Here is a 21,257-nt window from a genome sequence, read left to right as displayed (position 1 = left end):
CCCTTAAACTTTAAGACGGAGTGCAGGTGAGAGACTCACTTTATTTAAAAAAAAATTTAGTTTAGCGAAACAGACGTTATTTTGGGTGAATAACTGCCCACGCAAATGTGTGGAAGAGATAGTAGTTTGAGGAAAAAAATAACACCTGAGTTATAGTAGCCGAAGAGAAATATTCATTTCATTATGAGATACAAGGTGAACCAAAGGGCGAAGCTATGGCGGTTTTTAAAAATTGACGATAGATGGAGCTGAGGCAGAGATGTCGCATATACAGTCTATGATAGAAAAGCATCAACGCATAAACAGTAATGGGACATACAGCTCCTTTTAGTGGTATTTTCGTCCACCATCTTGGGTCAGGGATCGCCACGTTACTGTTTAGTCTTGTTGGCTGTTTATACCACACATAGCGCCCCTTCCCGTTTCATCCCGAATCGCAAATCGTAACGCGTTTGTTATGGAGCTAAATCAAGGCCAAGTTTTGTAATTTGAAAATAAAAAAAGATTAAAAAAATACATTTTCAAACTGAAAATTCAGTGTTTGTTCTTGACTTTTTAAATCATTTAAAAAGTATTATTAAAATAAAAATAAGTGTAAGAAATATATTTTTCAGTTTAAATATACTTTTGATTCAGCTCTGTAATTATTTTGATCAAATTTATTTTCATTTTTTACTCTGAAATATATATATTAACATGTGATGTGTCATTGTTATCACTTGCAGGATTAAATTTTTCAGAATCAAATCAAATCTTTTTGGTTTCATATTTCTTTTTTCACCTTCAGATCTTATTTTTTCAGTTTCAATCTTTTGGCTCCTTCTGGCGTGGGAGGGCGTGGCTTCGATTGGGAGGGGCGTGGAATTGTGAGTGACAGCAGAGCAAACAGTCCTCACATGATGTTGCTTTCAGGAAACGTGGGTACTTTGATAGATAATGAGTCAAGGGGAAGGGTTTCGGTCCTCCCGATAACCTTCATAGTAGAGGTGGGCGATACCGGGAATTTTGGTATTGATCCGATACCAAGTAAATACAGGCCCAGTATTGCCGATATCGATACTGATACCCATTTTTCATATTTAAGCTTCATAGATCCAAAGGATCCAAAAGACCTAGGATAGAATTTCACCAAACATTGTGTACGTGACAACAAAATACTTTATTATCACAATCAACATTTTTGTTTAAAAAATATCACTCAGCACAACTTAAAACAAAATCTCCTGAGGTAGAGGGTTGACAAACCACAATACAAGGGCGCGCTACTCCGTGTTGTATGACAGCGCAGCGCTGCTCTTACAGACAGAGAGTAGACTTTGATGAATCTGTGTGCGCAGCAGTCAGTGCGTGCGGGAGAGAAAAAAGCTTGAGTATCGATCTTTTTACACGAGGATCATTCAGTATCAATACCAGCGTTGGTATCGATATTAGGATCGATCCACCTACCTCTACTTCATAGCAGTCTGCACCAGACTGCTATGAAGGTTTGATTTTCGCTGAACCGATAAGTTTCCATACCATGCTGCCATCCCATATCTAATGATGCTCTCCAACACTGCCCGATAAAATAAAAGCATAACTTCCTGGTAAACACCAAACACCCAAAGTCGACGTAAAAAACCATAGTCTTTGCTGTAAGCGTGCACACAAGTGATCAGTATGGGTTTACGGGCTAAAAAGATAATCTAATTGAACACCTAGATATCTATAAGAGCTTACCTGGCAGATTATTTTATCATGAACTACAACTGGAGTAAAAGTGAGTGAGTAAAAACAGCTGAATATCACTTCATCACCATCACTTCATAAAATAAAATAACTTCTCAAGACCAAGCTGCAGAAAACGAGGCAGGTAGGCTGACAAAATCCAAGTGAGGTTTGTGATTCAATGATCAGATCATTGTAGCAGCATTGATTTGCATCACGCATGCGTGATTCATTTGCACTTTAAAGGCAGAGGAGTGTAGTTCTGTCCGTTCTAGTCCCAGTGCTTTGCAGCTGCCGCGGGGCACACTATGTACTGACCGCTTGTGACTGCTTAGGGGCGACAGCACCCACTGCCACTCGGTGAGAACAGAAAATGGAGATCAATACATGCGTTCACTTTTGAGTCGCCCAACACTAGAAGAGTCTCCAATGGTGCCAGAAAAAGTAGCGAGATTTGCCGCTTTTGAGAAAATAAGTCACCAAGAGGGTTTGGAAAGCTGCCAGATTGGGCAAGAAAGTCACCAAGTTGGCAACATTACTTTATAAGCCTGCCAGTCGCCAGGTCTGCACTTTAAAAGCTTGCCTGATAGGAGGTATGCTGGAGTAAGCAGTTTCATCCTGTTTTTGCACTTTTTCTGGATCGTAATCGAACAGTGCCCTGTGGTGGAATAGTCTCTTTTGGCTTCTCAGATGATACTAATGTTGTTCCAGTGTCATTCAGAGTAGGGAAATATGTTGTGTGTGATCAATTTCTTAATAGAAATGTACTTATTTATAAAAATAAACCTCGCATTTAAGTTTAAATAGATTAATTCATTTAAAAGTTCTGAAAAATTACACAAGTCCTTATAAAGATTCCTTTTTATTTTACTAAAATTAACTTGCCTGTTACTTTACTTTTCATTTAATCCAAACTGAAAACTATTTGATGAAAAGAAAGTAATTAAGAAATTTATTTTACTTGAACTCTGCTCAGTTTTAATGTTTTGTTGCACATAAATCATAATTACTTTAGACTAATTTATAAACATATTAATACATTTTTTTATATAGGGAGAATCAAGAGTGTCTCAGACATACAAATAAAGGAACTAATAATTGTATTAATCTGCATATTATCCAATTAGCATTTAGAATGTGACAGGAAGGAAGTTTTATTTTCCAGAAAAGGATGTCGAAGAAGCTGGTGATCATTGACACGGACTGCGGCATAGATGACGCTCAGGCTATAATGATGGCCCTAGCCGCACCAAACATTCAGATCCTTGGCATTACCTGTGTTTTTGGGAATGCAGCAATAGACGATGTGTGCCAGAATGTGTTGAAGGTGCTCTCAGTGTGCGAGCGCCAGCAAGTAAGTTCACTTAACTTACAGCGCATCTGGAAAGTATTTACAGCACTTCACTTCTTCCACATTTTGCTATTTTACAGCCTTATTCCAAAATGGATGAAATTCATTTTTCCCCTCAAAATTCAACATACAATGCCCCATAATGACAATGTTAAAAAAGTTTGAGTTTTTTTTTTGGAATAATAATAATAAAAAAAAAAAAAAAAATCACAGGTACATAAATATTCACAGCCTTTGCCATGAAGCTCAAAATTGAGCTCAGGTGCATCCTGTTTCCACTGATCATCCTTGAGATGTTTCTACAGCTTAATTGGAGTCCACCTGGGGTAAATTCAGTTGCTTTGACATGATTTTGAAAGACACACACCTGTCTACATCACCTATCATACCCCACAGTTGACAGTGCATGTCAAAGCAGCAAACCAAGCATGAAGTCAAAGGAATTGTCTGTAGACCTCCAAGACAGGATTGTCTCAAGGCACAAATCTGGGGAAGCGTACAGAAACATTTCTGCTGCTTTGAAGGTCCCACAGTGGCCTCAATCTTCTGTGGAAGAAGTTCAAATCAAGTTCAAGTTTATTCAGTTCAAGGAAAGAAGTTTGCAACAAAATAAATCCACTAGGACTCTTCCTTAAGCTGGCCACCTGTTTAAACTGTGATTGGGGGAGAAGGGCCTTAGTCAGGGAGGTGACCAACAACCTGATGGTCATTCTGTCAGAGCTCCAGCATTCCTCTGGTGGATTGCTATAGAGATGGTTGTGATTCTGGAAGGTTCTCTCTCCACAATCAGGCTTGTATGGTAGAGTGGCCAGATGGCAGCCACTCCTTATAGGCCATGGGCCAGTATGGTCCCACGTGAACCCCCCTGCAACACTATAAATTTGGTATCATTAGAAAGCTTAGGATGTCTAGATTACAAAAATAACTGGTAACAGTAAAATTACTGGGCCTCACTATGACAGCTTTGGATAACTACACTGTCATTGACCATCCTATTACAGAATACAAAACTGTCAAAGAATGACTGTGAGTAGCAGAAGAAACCGCACATGAATGAGGTCAAGAGTATGTCATTACCCTCTGATCTGAACAAGAATGCTGTGCACATAATTCAAAATGTAGTCAAATCTATATAAAGACAGCTTTCATGTGGTGTGTTATGTGTCCCATTTGCCTAAAAGATGATGATTTGGTAACTCTTAATGTTGTGTGGGAAAAAAATATCAGATGTCATTATCAGACATGTTCATTTGGCTAGGGTAGGTCAATAAAAATGCTCATGTCATAGTGAGGCCCAGTTCTTTTTTTTTTTTTTACTGTTACCAGTTATTTTTGTAATCTAGACATCCTAAGCTTCAAATGATACAGAATTTATAGCATTGATTGATGTTGTGTGTGTGTGTGTGTGTGTGTGTGCTGGCCCACGGCCAATTAGGAAAAAGCACATGGCAGCCCGCCTGCAGTTTACCCAAAAGCACCTGAAGGACTCAGATCACGAGAAACAAAATTCTCTGGTCTGATGACACAAAGATTGAACTCTTTGGCGTGAATGCCAGACATCATGTTTGGAGGAAACCAGGCACCATCTCTACAGTGAAGCATGGTGGTGGCAGCATCATGTTGTATGGATATTTTTCAGTGGCAGGAATTGGGAGACTAGTCAGGATTGAGGGAACGATGAATACAGCAATGTACAGAGACATCCTGGATGAAAACCTGCTCCAGAGCACTCTTGACCTCAGACTGGGGCGATGGAGGAAACCAGGCACCATGCGTACAGTGAAGCATGATGGTGGCAGCATCATGCTGTGGGATGTTTTTCAGTGACGGGAACTGGGAGACTAGTCAGGATTGAGGGAAAGATTAATACAGCAATGTACGGAGACATCCGGGAAGAAAACCTGCTCCAGAGCGCTCTTGACCTCAGACTGGGACAACGGTTCATCTTTCAGCAGGACAATGACCCTAAGCACACAGACAAGATGTCAAAGGAGTGGCTTCAGGACAACTCTGTGATTGTCCTTAAGTGACCCAGCCAAAGACCAGACCTGAATCAGATTGAACATCTCTGGAGACATCCAAAAATGGCTGTGCACAGACGCCGCCCCCCCCCTTCAACCTGATGGAGCTTGAGAGGTGTAATCTGATAATATTAGGTCATTTTTTTGGCCAAGGTCAGAAAAAATTAGTAGAAATCTGAAAATTGCTGGATGCAATCCTTTAACCGTCCTAAACAACATACTGAAAGTCCCCATGAGCCCCCATCGTAGGACGTCATGATGCCATGAGTGTCATGGATAGGGTTGGGTATCAAGAACCGGTTGTTTCCGGGTATCGTTAAGAAATGATTCGATCCACTGACATCAATAGCCTTTTTGTTTAACGATTCCCTTATCGGTCCTTCAGAGCGGCCGTTGTTTTTTTGGGGGGTGTTTGTCAGGAAAATGATCATGTCTCTACGTCTACCCCTGCAGGGTCTGTAATCAACCATTTCTGCAGCGTGGCTCTTCTTTGAAGCTTGAAGCAGTGAAGCATTATCCGACCCGCTGCTTCGTGGTTCTTTATTTCGCTTTATCTTCATTTTTCCCCTCTAAAACCAAAGAGCACATGTCTGAGAGTAACATTTACCTTTTTATGGTAAACCAACTTATGGTCTTCTGAAACAGTTGATAGATGTATTTTATAACTTAAAATGGGACCGATGCTAATGTGTTAGCATGTCTGGCATTTTCAATGTTAAAGTTAGCATTAAGCTGTTCGCATCTCAGCATGTTTGTGTGCATTTGTTTTCTGTATAATAACACTATGTAACAAATTTTTATTTTTGTTTTGTTCCTGGGTACACAGTGTGTTTTCCTAACCTGTTATGCCTTAAATAAATAGAAAATAGCTGTTATTCCACAGAAACTTTGCTTCTGTGATCAGGACAATGATATTTTGAAATTTGTCTGTTTTCAAGAATATTCTCAATTCGCCTTCACTAGTACTGAGTAGTCTTCTAGAATATTCTTTAACTTCTAGAACTGTCCAGAATTTTCTAGAAGTTTCCAGAATTATCTAGAAATTTCAAGAAACTTTTACAACTTTCTAGAATGTAAAAAAAAAAAAAAATCAAAGTTTGTGCTGAATGTAGTCATTTTTCCATAGACTTTAGACATAAGCAGAAGCCAGGAACAAAATTGTGTTACATAGTTTAATTAATGACTCAGTGTTTGTTGTTGTAAAAGAGTCAATGTATTAAAATTGTAAAAATTTAAAATTTATTTTTATTTATATATTAATAATAATACAGTCAGTTGCTTGGTACTTGGTACCAGTGGAAAGACTGATGTTTTGTCTACAAACGACCACAAGCTCGACCGGATTCAGTCATCCTTGTGATCAGCAGAGGAATCAAAACATTCCGTCTCCGTGGTGTGCGCGCTTTTTGTGACTCTCATTCCTGTAAGTTTGAAAGTAACGAACTCTATGAAGTAGCAAAGGTGAATTAGCCATTCGGTGTTGTTGGTTCTAGAGTGAGAAAATACTTACTTAATTGGGTAGAAAATGTCTGTTATGTCTTGCTGTTTAATTGCTGCACGCATTTATCTCTTACGCGAAAAATTGCCGGTTGTGGATCACTGAAGCAGCAGCCTCGTGTCAGTACTTGTGAGTCATGTGGACTTTGGGGCTCATCTCAACATCACGAATGGGCATGAATGTGGGGGCTTTTACTTTTTAATTCGGGAGAAATCTCACCTCCACACTTAATTTTTTTGTTAGTAAAAACGTATAACAGTGCCTTTCGAAACTAAGTAAATTTTCATTCAATAAGTATAATTTATATCATTTTGTGTTCAAAACACATTCTCGGGCACAGTGTGTATCATTCTGCATTAGAAGGGCACCAGCCAGATGCCAAGAATGAACCCAAAGTGACACAGAGTGTAGTGATCCAGAACTCGGTAAAGTGATCCATTTCCGGCAAATATTTGCACTACACATAACGTGGCTTCACACTAAGTACAAGGGCTACCCCATCCTGACTTTTTCACCTAGATAACGTCCAAATACCCAATACAACAATACCTAATAAAGGACATTCAGTTGCATTATGGCTCTGTATAGCTGGACTTTATAAAAGGTGATCCGGAACTGGGCAACTGTCTGTAGAAACAACAATAATAGTAATAATAACTAATAATGCTACAATACAATTTTAGAGAAAGAGAGAAAAAGAACCTGATAAAACAACAGAAAAGATATCTATGATAATGAACATAAATAAATGTTTCCTGTGAACACCGAGTGACACTTACGCCTCCACTTCATCTCTGTTTTATTTAAATTTAATGGCAATTTGTTTCGGTCAAATCATATTTTCAACGTGTTAATTTCTTCAGTGATTTCCTCCAGAACTATCTGCCAAGCTACAACCCCTGGCAATAATTATGGAATCACCGGCCTCGGAGGATGTTCATTCAGTTGTTTAATTTTGTAGAAAAAAGCAGATCACAAAACATGACACAAAACTAAAATCATTTCAAATGGCAACTTTCTGGCTTTAAGAAACACTATAAGAAATCAGGAAAAATAATTGTGGCAGTCAGTAACGGTTACTTTTTTAGACCAAGCAGAGGGGAAAAAAAATATGGACTCACTCAATTCTGAGGAATTGAAACAAAGGAGAGGATTATCAAACTCTTAAGAGGGTAAATCATCACACAATGTTGCAAAAGATGTTGGTTGTTCATAGACAGCTGTGTCTAAACTCTGGACCAAATACAAACATGGGAAGGTTGTTAAAGGCAAACATACTGGTAGACCAAGGAAGACAAAGCGTCAAGACAGAAAACTTAAAGCAATGTCTCAAAAATCGAAAATACACAACAAAACAAATGAGGAACAAATGGGAGGTAACTGGAGTCAACGTCTGTGACTGAACTGTAAGAAACCGCCTAAACGAAATGGGATTTACATACAGAAAAGCTAAACGAAAGCCATCATTAACACCTAAACAGAAAAAAACAAGGTTACAATGGGCTAAAGAAAAGCAATCATGGACTGTGGATGACTGGATGAAAGTCATATTCAGTGATGAATCTCGAATCTGCATTGGGCAAGGTGATGATGCTGGAACTTTTGTTTGGTGCCGTTCCAATGAGATTTATAAAGATGACTGCCTGAAGAGAACATGTAAATTTCCACAGTCATTGATGATATGGGGCTGCATGTCAGGTAAAGGCACTGGGGAGATGGCTGTCATTACATCATCAATAAATACACAAGTTTACGTTGACATTTTGGACACTTTTCTTATCCCATCAATTGAAAGGATTTTTGGGGATGATGAAATCATTTTTCAAGATGATAATGCATCTTGCCGTAGAGCAAAAACTGTGAAAACATTCCTTGCAAAAAGACACATAGGGTCAATGTCATGGCCTGCAAATAGTCCAGATCTTAATCCAATTGAAAATCTTTGGTGGAAGTTGAAGAAAATGGTCCATGACAAGGCTCCAACCTGCAAAGCTGATCTAGCAACTGCAATCAGAGAAAGTTGGAGCCAGATTGATGAAGAGTACTGTTTGTCACTCATTAAGTCCATGCCTCAGAGACTGCAAGCTGTTATAAAAGCCAGAGGTGGTGCAACAAAATACGAGTGATGTGTTGGAGCGTTCTTTTGTTTTTCATAATTCCATAATTTTTTCCTCAGAATTGAGTGATTCCATATTTTTTTCCCTCTGCTTGGTCTAAAAAAGTAACCGTTACTGACTGCCACAATTTTGTTTTTCCTGATTTCTTATAGTGTTTCTTAAAGCCAGAAAGTTGCCATTTGAAATGACTTTAGTTTTGTGTCATGTCTGTGATGTGCTTTTTTTTCTACAAAATTAAACAACTGAATGAACATCCTCCAAGGCCGGTGATTCCATAAGGTTTGCCAGTAGCTGTAGAAAACTGCTGCATCCTAGTAAGAGCAGAATACTACTGGAATGAATTTGAATAAGGAAAGTTGGGTTTTGGATGCTGCACTCACTGCAGTTTATTGTCTGGAATAGCCCGATTGCATTTCAGAGCTTCTAGAATTCAAACATTTTCACGTGGGTGGTGTTGGGGGTCATTTTGGGTTTCAGCTTTTTTTGTTTTCCACCACTTTCATCCCTAAATATGTCAATCATGAGTCACTTTTGTGTGGATTAAAGTCACTAACTGGGACTCCTGTCTTGCTGCGAGAAGGAAACGAGAATCGTCTTCCGTTCTGTTCACACAGCTTCAAATGCTGCGCAGCTCTCTGCCGAGTCAAGTTGGTATGATCCAGTCCAGTCGGAATTAATAACTTCAAAGCGGAACTCCGTTTAAATCAATTGACACCTCTTTCCAAACGGTGTAATACAAACTATCGATCAAAATGGTTTTTTCTCCCAAAATAAGACATCCTGCGCTGACATACAGCAGCTGGCTGAGCTCAGCGGTATGGAGATACATTCATGCCAAAATGTCAAAGGAAATGCTTTTGACAAAAACTACAGATTTTATTTTTATTCATGTCGAGTTTAAGGATCCAGTGATCAATTTCATATTTATTTACTTTAAGACTCAAAATGTTGACATAGAAAACCTGTAAAGCCTACTTTTAGCACACAGAAAATTCACAAGAGGTATCGATAAGGGAATCGGATCGATAAGCAGAATCGATAATGGCATTGATAAATAAAATCTTATCAGTACCCATCCTGTCATGGATGTCAAAATCAGTGTTTCACATGTTTATCATTTAATTATTTGCAGCGGTATATGCATCTTCATTGTTTGATAGACAGGGTTGCTTGAAAATGAAACATATATCAAGCAGACGCCGTGACGTCACTGGTTGTGAGCGATTGTGTGGCTGCAGTAAGTCAGGTGTGAGGCTGTAATTGCTGCCAAAGGTGTATGAAAGTATTGAGCAAAGGGTGTGAATACTTACGTACGCATGATTTCTTAGCTTTTTATTTTTAAAAAATTAGAAAAAATTAAAAACATCATGGGGTGTTATGAGTAGAAATTTTTAGGGGAAACAAATCTAATTCATTTTGGAATAAGGCTGTAACAATAATAAAATGTGGAAAAAGTGAAGCACTGAATATTCTCCAGATGCACTGTATATACAGAGAAAGACAATGTTTCATGCGCAACTGTGTTTCTGATTGCATCATGTCCAACAAAATGCTGCACCTACCTCAACAATATCCACAGATACCCGTGTTTAAAGGTTCTGCTGGTCCTCTTGTTGGAGCCAATAATTTGTTAAGTGACCACTTTGGAACAGATGGACTTGGGGATGTGATTAAAAACAAAGATTTACAGTGGGAGGAGAAAGTCCACAGAGAGCATGCAGTCAATGCACTGATCAGACTGGTGTCTGAAAACCAGAAGCAGGTGAGAAGTGCAAACGACCTCAGTCCTGTGTTCCTGCCCTCCTGAGTTCTGGTACTTAAAACAATTGTGTTTTGCAGGTTTCTTTGGTGGCTCTTGGCCCGCTCACAAATCTCGCACTGGCTGTTCGACTGGATCCAAGTTTTCCTCAAAAGCTTAAAGACTTGTACATTATGGGTGGAAACATGGAAGGTACTTCAGCTACACACATAAACTTGACTGGTCTCCCATTGCCAGGTGATACCCAAATGTCTACATTGTTGGTGCAGAATAAACAATGAAAATATCAAATATCCCATTGTGGCTTGAACACGTGTGTCGTCAGTATTAAAAGTAGCATGGTAGAACATGGTGAACAACTGGAAAAGTTTCAGCCATGTTTAAAAACATTTTATGACTTGGGGATAAGTTGTGATCAACAAAATGTGATTATTAAATTGATTCAGTCCAATGGTTAACTTATGTAAGGTGGGTGAAAGTGGAGTAGCAGGTACAACATGCAGTAATTGGGACCTACTGTTTCCTGAGCAGAAGCCCACAAAGAGCACATACCAAGCTCTTCAACAGAAGAGTTTTGAGATGTTAAAACATTTCAGCTTTTTGGAAAGGTGTGCGGAAAAATGTGAAAGTAGCATTTTCTGCAAAAATAATCTTATAATGGGAATTGTATGTACTCAGGTGTATTCAGTCATACACTATCATACTCTTATGTATTCATTATGAATTTGAGTACTCTAACAAATTAAAGTTTGCAGTGGGAAAGCACCCTTAGTCATCTTCAATGGGATTTTTTTTTTTTTTTTAGGAAAGGGGAATGTGACTTTATGTGCAGAGTTCAATTTTGCTACTGATCCAGAGTCTGCTTATATTGTGCTGGAAGAATTCCTCTGCCCTACATATGTTGCATCATGGGAATTTGCATGCAGGAATGCACTGATGTGGGTAAGCAGCAAGCCCATGAATAAATCCCTGTTCCCACTTTACTGGATATGCATCCAGGAAGGCCACGGTTTGAAACCTTTGAAGGTCCGGGAGGGTGTCCACAGTGAACTTGAAAATTTCCTCTTGCAAATGTTGATGTACTTTGGTAATCCGTGGTAATTTCATGGAGCCTGTAACATTGCTGTACTTGCTGTGACATCCCCATGAACTTTTCCAGAAGCGAGCAAAGTAGTGGTAAAGTTATACAATGGTTGTTTTTGCACATGTCACAAGACTGGTGTGATGTCATCAGCATTTATCACATTTGTGGCCTGTTTGACAGTTACTGACTGCAACCTTCTGATATATATCCATGGAAGTGACATTGGGACTTGAAGTTTGGAAACCCAGCACAATTGTTGCAAGTCAAAATTATTTCTTTAATTTGACAGGAGTTCTTTGAAGAACTGATCAATCAGGATGCACCTGCTGCGCAATTTATGAAGATGATAACTTCGAGATGCCCAGCTTACTCCAAAGAGGCTTTGGCAAATAAAAGAGATGTGTACTTTGGACCAGGCTTCGTCTCTTACGATTCCTATATAATGGCAGCCTGCATTGACGGCAGCGTGGTCACAGAGAGCATAGAGTGTCCCGTCCGTGTGGAGCTGCAGGGTTCGATCTCCAGAGGCATGATGGCACTCGATCGCACAAATAAACTGAAAAAGAGCCACAGCGTGTTCGTCCTGAGTAAATGTGATCTTGGCAAGTTCAGCCGGCTTCTCATGGAGTCCCTCAGACAACCTCATAAATAATGTGCCTCAGTGGATTGTTGGAGTTTGATTCGCTGAAGCAAATTGTATGAAATAAATTTTGCTAAAAAGAAAATGCTTTGCTGAAATCCTTTATTTAACTGACAAATAGAGGTAATGCACAGTACAAACCTCAAACTTAAGTACTGTTTGATCACCTGACCAATTTGTTTTCCTGGCTTGTTTCTTGTTGGGCAGAGCTCACTTAACGGGTACATGAAAGTTTAATTTTTTTGGCCTTGCAATTCTAAATAAAATATCAGGGCACAAAATAAAAGCCCAGTGCAATAAGAATTTGCAAATTTAACCTCTGAAACCAATTTTGACATGTCCCAACAGCAATAAAAACACCAATTTGTGAAAACAGAAGACGCGTGGATTAAAACTTTTTTGTTCCACCATTAATACTGAACTTCAGAGATTCTGTGCCATGCACCAAAATTTCAGAAGGACTGCAGCAGCTGTCAATTATCTGTAATGATAATACGTGCATTGGCATCAACATTTGTAAATCAAGGGCACCTGTTAAAACAAATCCAAATAAAAGTTTGCATTTCTGCCCTCATGAATAAAAAAACTGCAGTAAACTAAATACAGGGCTGGTAACCTACAAATTGTTACATTTCATGTAACGCTGCTTTCTGTTGGGAGTCTTAGTTAACATTGAGTCCATCACATTCTGTTTAAGTGCAGTCATGGCTGTTTAACTGCCATTGTCGGAAGAGCTTGGCCAAGGCTCAGAGCTCCGCCTGCTTAGAGTGGGGCGCCACATGCTCCACGGGTTGTAGGTTCGACTCATCTCAGTGTGAGCTGGAGTGGATGGGGCGGGACTGTTTGCTGTGTCAGTCAGGGTTGTTGTGGTGACAGATGGAGAAAAAGGATGCAAAGCTGCATCTGCACTTGTTGACCAAATGGAACTGCTGAAGGGAGTCGTCGTCGACCAGGGACTGCGAGTGTTTCCCAGGAGTGACTGGCAAAGAGAAAAAGCTTCACAATGGAATCACCACACTATCATTTGAGTAGTCTGTTTGTCCCACTGCTCCTCCCCAAGTCCTCTGGCTGATTTACACCAAACTCAATATGTGAATGACAGTCAACCCCACAAATCCCCAGAGTTTGTTTTGGCAAAGGTCAAAATGCTGATTTTTTTTTTTTTTTTACTGATGTTCACAAAGCTTGGCACACATATGGAAGTGGGTCCTGGAATTGCCCAATAAGGTCAAATTTGCCAAAAATCAGCCACTTGGAACAAGGTCAGGTCTGTCTGTTGACCTAATCAGCTCCTTTTTTTGATTTCTACCAAACTTTGTAAGTCAATAAAGGTTGACTCTGAAACTGCCCTTAAAATATTTATTCTCGTAAAGGTGAAGGAATTTGATTCGCAACTTGACTTTGTCCAAACGTGACAGTCATGTGGTCATATGTCATATGTGGTCTGTTAGAAAAGTATCGGACCTTTTTTATTTTTTTCAAAAACTATATGGATTTGATTCATATGTTTTTACGTCAGCCAAGCTTGAACCTTCGTGCGCATGCGTGAGTTTTTCCACGCCTGTCGGTTGCGTCATTCGCCTGTGGGCAGGCTTTGAGTGAACACTGCTCCACCCTTCTCGTCGTTGTTTCATTGCGAGGAAATGGTGGAATGATTTGGGCTTTTTTTCCCATCAGAATTTTTTCATAAACTGTTAGACAGGCAGCTGGAAACCATTCGAAAAATTTATCTGGCATTCAATGGAAATTTTACGGGCTTCACAGAGAATAAGGAGTGTTACTACAGCTTTAAGGACGGCCCACAATGGCGCTCGGCACGCCGCGCTCCGAGCCACCATCGAGAGGCAGAAACCACCACATAATTTCTAAACGGATGGGTGTGTGGAGCCGGGACCGTCGTGTGCAATTTCTCTGGTTATCACAAGAGCAGGACATCAGCCATTTTCCAGCAGATTTCACTTTTAACAAGAGATTTTGTCATGGAAAGCCGCGCGGAGGCTTTGCGTATCATGACCGATTCGCTGATGAAGAGAGACAAAGAAACACCTCCGTTTCGGAGTGTTAGAGGACAAGTTGGGACATGTCCAGCTCTCCACAATTTCTTTTATACTCACTCGACTGGTAAGCACTGAAAGCCGAGAGCTGGACATGTCCCAACTTGTCCTCTAACACTCCGAAACGGAGGTGTTCCTTTGTCTCGCTTCATCAGCGAATCGGTCGTGACGCGCGAAGCCTCCGCGCGGCTTTCCATGACAAAATCTCTTGTTAAAAGTGACATCTGCCGGAAAATGGCTGATGTCCTGCTCTTGTGATAACCAGAGAAATTGCACACGACGGTCCCGGCTCCACACAGCCATTCGTTTAGAAATGATGTGGTGGTTTCTGCCTCTCGTTGGCGGCGTGCCATGCGCCATTGTGGGGCGTCCTTAAAGCTGTAGTAACACTCATTCTCTGTGAAGCCCGTAAAATTTTCACCGAAAGCCAGATAATTTTTCGAATGGTTTCCAGCTGCCTGTCTAACAGTTTCTGAAAAAATTCTGATGGAAAAAAGCCCAAATCATTCCGCCATTTCCTCGCAATGAAACAGCGACGAGAGGGGTGGAGCAGTGTTCACTCAAAGCCTGCCCACAGGCGAATGACGCACCCGACAGGCGTGGAAAAACTCACGCATGCGCACGAAGGTTCAAGTTTGGCTGACGTAAAAACATATGAATCAAATCCATACAGTTTTTGAAAAAAATAAAAAGGTCAGTTACTTTTCTCACAGACCTCGTATGTTATTCATGCCCACGGGTTCTGTTACCCCGTTATAAAAAGGGGAAATGTGTATATCTGAAGAGGGCCTTACTGCAGTTGGGGCAGTTGGGGAGCTGGAGCTACTGGCCCAGGAGTGCAGAGAGTTACTGCTCGGGATATCCCATATGGAGGAGGGTACAGTGGTGAACTCAGGCCAGCTGTGCTGAGGCTCAGAAGACTTTGGAAAGTTCATGCCACTGAAAACTAAAACCAGCACATACATCACATAAAACCAGTTCCTCAACATTCCCGACTGTTTTTAATCCACCCTGTAAAGCATCACAGGTTACCTCCTGTAAGATTGAAGGAATTGTTGGGTCCAAATGCAGAGAACGAGTTGGCAGAACTGAAGTTTGGGCTGCTGGCTGTATCAATAGGACTCCACAATCCAGAGCTACAAAAGCCAAAATACTTTGAGATTTAGCAGTTCAATGTCAACATGCCATTTTGCATTTTGCAGACTTTACCTGTCAGAGCTATCACTTTCAACAGATGGCATGTGCGCAAGACACTTCCCTTGGTTCTCAGTTTTACCTGGGCCACCTAGGGGGTAAAAAAACAAAAAAACAATGCAATGTGATGTTGGCCATATCATGAGCGCATCAGGGTGATTCAGAAGCGTACTGTAGAATGGGTGTGTACTGGAGATGTGCAGATCAGCTTTAATGTCATCTAAATCCACTGCTAAAAATAAGTCACTCACCCGCACCAAAGACTTTCTCTGATTGAGATTTCCACCTGACCCCCCGATCATCATTACAATTATTCTGATTACCAATGGATTATTGAAGCCCCAGTTACACTGAGAGGAGACTGCACTGATGAGAAGCCTCCCACTGCACCCAGAAGTAGTTGGTGCAGAGCTGACAGTACATAAGTGCACCAGCCGTGAATATATGCACCTGTAGTGCTTCTGCGGCACCACTGTGGCAAGCTTCTTTGAACCCAGCAGTGGTGGGCACAGCTAACTAAAAAGTTAGCTTCGATAACAGCTAATCAGCTAACTGAAAAGTTGTCTTTTATGAAGTTAAACCGATAAACCACCAAAAAATAAATAAAAAAAAAAATTATTGAAAGCTACAGCTAACCCATAACTTTTAGTATTGTTTCCGGTACACTTGCAACTACAAACAAGCTGATTTTGAGTTTTAACACCATGATCACTTCCACAAACCCAAGCAAGGAGTCAGCACTGTCTTTGTGAGCCCTGCCCACTGCTGGAAGCTCCTGTTCACTATGCATTTTGCAGCAGTGCAGCAGCTGAGAGGAGCTAAGATCAGCATATAGCAGTTCTGCCGTGAGGCAGATGTCTTGGAAAATAAAGCAGTTTTGACTTATGGTTTTGATTTATAAATAAAATTAATCCGGATAGAATAACTCCATTAATGTCAATTCTGTCATGTACAAAGTTAAAATATAACATATATTTTAATTTTAAATAATGCACCAATTCTGAAGTTTTGTAACAAACACAGACAGATGCCAAAGGGATTATGGGTAAAATGAGCCTCCACTAACACTGACTGGTTGACTCATTCATTTTATGTAAAAAACATCATGTTAATGTGAGGTGTGTGTTGGTGTTTACATATAAATGTGCTTTTGTAAAATATTAAATTTTTGATTTGTTTAAAAAAAAAGCCATTTGCAAAAGCGAAAAGTTGTGATTAGACAACCGTATGATATAACCGGGGTCAAAATAAATAGAACACTGCCACCTGCTGACACCTAGATGCTTGGACTCTAACCCATAATCCTTTGCGCACCAGAGAGTTGCTGCGGTTTAAATAGCACAGACAGAATCCACGACAATTGTAAATTAACATTATACAACCAAAATGTACATTTTTATGCTTTTCATCCACTGCAGCAACTCTCTGGCATGCAAAGGATTATGGGATATCTCAAATACTGCCATGAACACTACTGGCCAGGAGATGGCAGCAGAGACCATGAAAACTTGCAGTACTGATGCGCGTAATTTAATAAACGCAAACTGAATTTCAGACATCTTATATACAGTGGGGAAAATAAGTATTTGACCCCCTGTCAGTTTTGCAGGTTTTCCCACCTACAAAGAATGGAGAGGTCTGTAATTTTTATCGTAAAAAAAAAAAATCCAGTAAATCACACTGTATGATTTTTAAATAATTAATTTGCATTTTATTGCATAAAATAAGTATTTGACTCCCTACCAACCAGCAAGAATTCTGGCTCTCACAGACCTGTTAATTTTTCTTTAAGAAGCACTCTTATTCTGCACTCTTTACCTGAATTAATTGCACCTGTTTGAACTTGTTACCTGTATAAAAGACACCTGTTCACACACTCAATCACACCCCAACCTGTCCACCATAGCCAAGAGCAAAGAGCTGTCTAAGGACACCAGGGACAAAACTGTAGACCTGCACAAGGCTGGGATGGACTACAGGACAATAGGCAAGCAGCTTGGTATAAGACAACAACTGTTATGATTATTTATTAGAAAGTGGAAGAAACATAAGATGACTGTCAATCTCCTTCGGTCTGGGATTCCATGCAAAATCTCACTTCGTGGCGTAAGGATGATTCTGAGAATGCTCACAACTACAAAGGAGGACCTGGTCAATGACCTGAAGAGAGCTGGGTCCACAGTCACAAAGATTACATTAGTAACACATGATGCTGTCATAGTTTAAAATCCTGCAGGGCAGCAAGGTCCCCCTGCTCAAGCCCAGCACATGTCCAGGCCCGTTTGAAGTTCACCAGTGACCATCTGGATGATCCAGAGGAGGCATGGGAGAAGGTCATGTGGTCAGATGAGACCAAAATAGAGCTTTTTGGAATCAACTGTACTTACCATGTTTAGAGGATGAGAACAACCCCAAGAAAACCATCACAACCACGAAGCATGGGGGTGGAAACATCATACTCTGGGGGTGCTCTTCTGCAAAGGGGACAGGACGACTGCAACGTATTGAAAGGAGGATGGATGGGGTCATGTATTGCGAGATTTTGGCAAACAACCTCCTTCCCTCAGTAAGAGCATTGAAGATGGGTCATGGCTGGGTCTTCCAGCATGACAATGACCCCAAACACACAGCCAGGGCAACTAAGGAGGGGCTCCGTAAGAAGCATTTCAAGGTCCTGGAGTGGCCTGGCCAGTCTCCAGACCTGAACTCAATAGAAAATCTTTGGAGGGAGCTGAAACTCCAAACCTGAAAGATTTGGAGAAGATCTGTATGGAGGAGTGGACCAAAATCCCTGTTGCGGTGTGTGAAAACTTGGTCAAGAACTACAGGAAATGTCTGACCTCTGTAATGCCAGACAAATGTTTCTGCACAATTGTTAAGCTTTGTTTTTCTAGGGGGTCAAATACTTATTTTATGCAATAAAATGCAAATTAATTATTTAAAAGTCATACAATGTGATTTACTGGATTTTTTTTTTAAGATTCTGTCTCTCACAGTTGAAGTGTACCTACGATAAAAATTACAGACCTCTCCATTCTTTGTAGGTGGGAAAACCTGCAAAACTGACAGGGGGTCAAATACTTATTTTCCCCACTGTATATTACTCTGGAACAAGGAGAACAGACAGTGTTTGACATAAGCAGGATGTTAAAAAGCAAACAGGAAGCGATTGCAGCTCACAATGATTCCAACTGAAAATAATGGATAAGCAACCTGGGCTTCTTCTGGCATTTTTACATAAAAAACAACGTCTATAAACCCAGAGAATATATTCATGAGAGTTTTAGGCACAATATACAAAGGGTTTAATGCTGTTATCCGTGTGGAGCCGTGTGGTGATTGATTTTCATCCTGCGTCCTATAGCCAACGCCCAATTTTTTTCCACTAACTGGAGCAAATGTGCAGATTATCTGCAGTGTCTTCAACTATATCCACGATCCACGCATCTATACTGTGCACACCCATATTCTCTGTGCAGTGCAGGAGAAAGACGGGAGCGGTGCAAAAATATGGTCTGTGCTCCATACAGATGTTCAGACAGAAAGTAAAACATTTTTATATTTCAGGCCATGACTGACAGCAGCTCAATCTTGGGCGTCATGGCAAATTCTGTGAATACTTATGTACATGTGATTTCTTAGTTGTTGTTTTTTTATTTATTTATTTATTTTTAATAAATTTGCAAAAATCTCAAACTTTTTTCACATTGTTATTGTGGGGTACTGCGTGTAGTATTTTGTGGAAAAATGACTTTCATTCTTTTTGGAATAAGGCTTAACCAGTGTTGCCACAGTTACTTTGAAAAACTAATTCAATTACTGATTACGCCTTGAAAAAGTAAGTTACTTTACTGATTAATCAATTTTAAATTTATATAACTAGTTACTTCATTAGTTACTTTCAGCAGCTGCCGACTCGTATTTAATTGACAGTACTGTAATGGTAAAACTTACCGTTACTAACCTACATTGTTTATAAATGTAACTAATACATGCTTTGTAATACTTTTCTAACATTTAAATTCTTTCTAAACATTTTAGTTGTTGAAATTATTATTATTATAAGTAGTATTAGTCCTAGTAATAGTATGAAAAAATGTCTTCAAAATCTCGGGTTGTTGTGGGGAGCTACCCCCCACCCACAATCTCTTCCCATATGGATTCACCCCTGACTTTCTGTTTGAGCAGAACACTGGATAACATTCATTTATACAGAAAACATGACCAGACTGAAAGGTAAAGTTTTATCAGCGTTTTTACATCATGCCATCCTCATCAAGAGACTTGGGTGCATTTGGGTGGAAAAAAGCATTAGCATTTGTGCGTCGCGGCTCCGCTGTTCTTAACGAGGAGACGCACAGAGCGGCACAGCGTTTTAAAGAGGGAAAAAAGCGTATAAACATCTTTGTAAACCATAGTTGTGAGCGTCACTGTGCTTTGAGAGACAACTGTTTTTCAACTGGTAGCTGAGCTGCACAGTGCATGCGACTCTGTGCAGCAAAGTGGGCAGTTGAGACCTTCCCCTGAATCTCACCAGGACACCTGTCTTAAAGCTGTGATCGACCCACAATACAAAAATAATAGTAACACACAGTGACTCAGAGAAGTAACTTTAATCTGATTACTGATTTGGAAAGATTAACATGTTAGAGTACACGTTACTGAAAAAGCGGTCAGATTAGAGTAACGCGTTACCGGCCTCACTGGCTGTAATATAACAAAATGTGGAAAAAGTGAATCGCTGTGAATACTTTCCGGATGCCCTGTATGCCTGCAGAGGAACAAACGTATTTAATTATTTAACTCGTGCGCAAATTAATTAAACCAAATCACACTGCAGGAAGGGATTACATTGTGCACACACAGACCAATGGTGTTTGTGAGGAATGATGATACATTGTTATTTATAGTGTTATCACCAAAACAGCCAAGAAACATGATATAATTTTAAGTGTAGTGTCCATTCCTGCTACAGGAAGGAAACTGGCAGAATCCAAAGTTCACAACACATTATTGACAAAATTCAAACTTGGTAGCCAACATGCTAATTTGACCAAGGTTTTGGGGAAACACATACACACACCTCAATCAAGTATGAACTATAACGTGTACCTGGGCTTTTGTCATAACCTGCAGCCACAGCAGCAAAAGTGGGGTTCCCATTTTTGCCTGGGAGTGGAGTGGCTGCAGAGGCCTTATTCCCTGGAGCCTTCCTCAGGTTCCCCTCACTGAAATGTCAGACGTGCACCGCTGTCAAATTAAACATACAGTGCTTGCTTTATTGGTGGTATTTGTGGTTGGCGTAGCAGTAGATACCTGCTGTTGTTGAGTACACTGCTGTAGGTGACTCGGGACGGTAAGCTGGGGGAGATCGGTGGAGGGGAGGACGTTGTGGGTGGAATGGATCGCTTCAGAAAAGGATCGGCATTCATGGTCTGGATGGAGATCTGCTGAAGGCTATCTGCAGCTGAATGTAGAGACCAGGAGAGTGGCAGAGATGCATAAAGATGATCTGTTAGCATCTCAAACAGGTAAAAAGACAACTGACACCACTTACACACTGCGTTTTTGGAAATGGGGAGATCCCATTCTGGGGAAGCAAACTCCTTCTCGCCTTCAGAGCTGCTGCTATGGCCCAACTCGGACACTGAGCTACTGACGAAGACAGAAGGATGTCCATCCTCCAGCTTTCCATCTACTGCCAAAAAAAAAAAAAAAAGTCAAATATCTCTGCTTCTGAAGCAACAGGGGATGGCATATCAATTTTAAGTTCAAGAGTCTTCATTGTCATTTGCATAGTTGGACAGTGTACACCAGCATAATGAAGTTTCA

The 21,257-nt window shown here is 40.3% G+C and overlaps 2 protein-coding genes across 7 annotated transcripts in view; one reads left to right on the top strand and one right to left on the bottom strand.

Annotated features, from left to right (window-relative positions):
• Nucleotides 1-5: 5 nt before the first annotated feature.
• On the top strand, nucleotides 6-12,189 carry si:ch211-201h21.5 (uncharacterized protein LOC555526 homolog). Of its 2 annotated transcripts, XM_034180651.1 has the most exons (6): nucleotides 6-26; nucleotides 2,873-3,061; nucleotides 10,274-10,456; nucleotides 10,534-10,645; nucleotides 11,259-11,395; nucleotides 11,827-12,189. In XM_034180651.1, the coding sequence occupies exons 2-6, from the start codon at nucleotides 2,879-2,881 to the stop codon at nucleotides 12,187-12,189; spliced, it is 978 nt and encodes a 325-aa protein (XP_034036542.1). In that variant the 5' UTR covers nucleotides 6-26; nucleotides 2,873-2,878. The 2 variants fall into 2 exon arrangements, with proteins under 2 accessions (XP_034036542.1, XP_034036541.1); XM_034180650.1 differs by lacking the exon at nucleotides 6-26 and having other exon boundaries at nucleotides 2,730-3,061.
• Nucleotides 12,190-12,262: 73 nt separating this feature from the next.
• The window catches only part of tmem131 (transmembrane protein 131), a 99,007-nt gene continuing 90,012 nt past the window's right edge, over nucleotides 12,263-21,257 (bottom strand). For 2 of the 5 annotated variants that reach the window (XM_034180642.1, XM_034180643.1), the window contains exons 35-41: nucleotides 20,983-21,123; nucleotides 20,742-20,892; nucleotides 20,538-20,656; nucleotides 15,441-15,516; nucleotides 15,264-15,367; nucleotides 15,026-15,177; nucleotides 12,263-13,156 (exon numbers count right to left, since the gene is read on the bottom strand). In XM_034180642.1, coding sequence (XP_034036533.1) covers nucleotides 12,890-13,156; nucleotides 15,026-15,177; nucleotides 15,264-15,367; nucleotides 15,441-15,516; nucleotides 20,538-20,656; nucleotides 20,742-20,892; nucleotides 20,983-21,123 — 1,010 coding nt within the window. In that variant the 3' untranslated portion in view covers nucleotides 12,263-12,889. The remainder of the gene's footprint in view (nucleotides 13,157-15,025; nucleotides 15,178-15,263; nucleotides 15,368-15,440; nucleotides 15,517-20,537; nucleotides 20,657-20,741; nucleotides 20,893-20,982; nucleotides 21,124-21,257) is intronic. The other 3 variants (XM_034180645.1, XM_034180646.1, XM_034180644.1) reach the window with 2 other exon arrangements.

This window comes from Thalassophryne amazonica, chromosome 10 (assembly GCF_902500255.1).
Source record: "Thalassophryne amazonica chromosome 10, fThaAma1.1, whole genome shotgun sequence".
NCBI lineage: Eukaryota > Metazoa > Chordata > Actinopteri > Batrachoidiformes > Batrachoididae > Thalassophryne > Thalassophryne amazonica.
The sequence above is the reverse complement of the archived record's forward strand: the minus strand, read 5'-3'. Positions and strand labels throughout refer to the sequence as shown.

Bases quoted from the DNA above. Each gene is read 5' to 3' on its own strand.
- si:ch211-201h21.5 (XM_034180651.1), top strand. From the start codon at position 2,879: ATGTCGAAGAAGCTGGTGATCATTGACACGGACTGCGGCATAGATGAC. The intron at 10,457-10,533 runs GTGAGAAGTGCA...TGTGTTTTGCAG, and splicing joins TGTCTGAAAACCAGAAGCAG to GTTTCTTTGGTGGCTCTTGG. The intron at 11,396-11,826 runs GTAAGCAGCAAG...TTAATTTGACAG, and splicing joins GCAGGAATGCACTGATGTGG to GAGTTCTTTGAAGAACTGAT.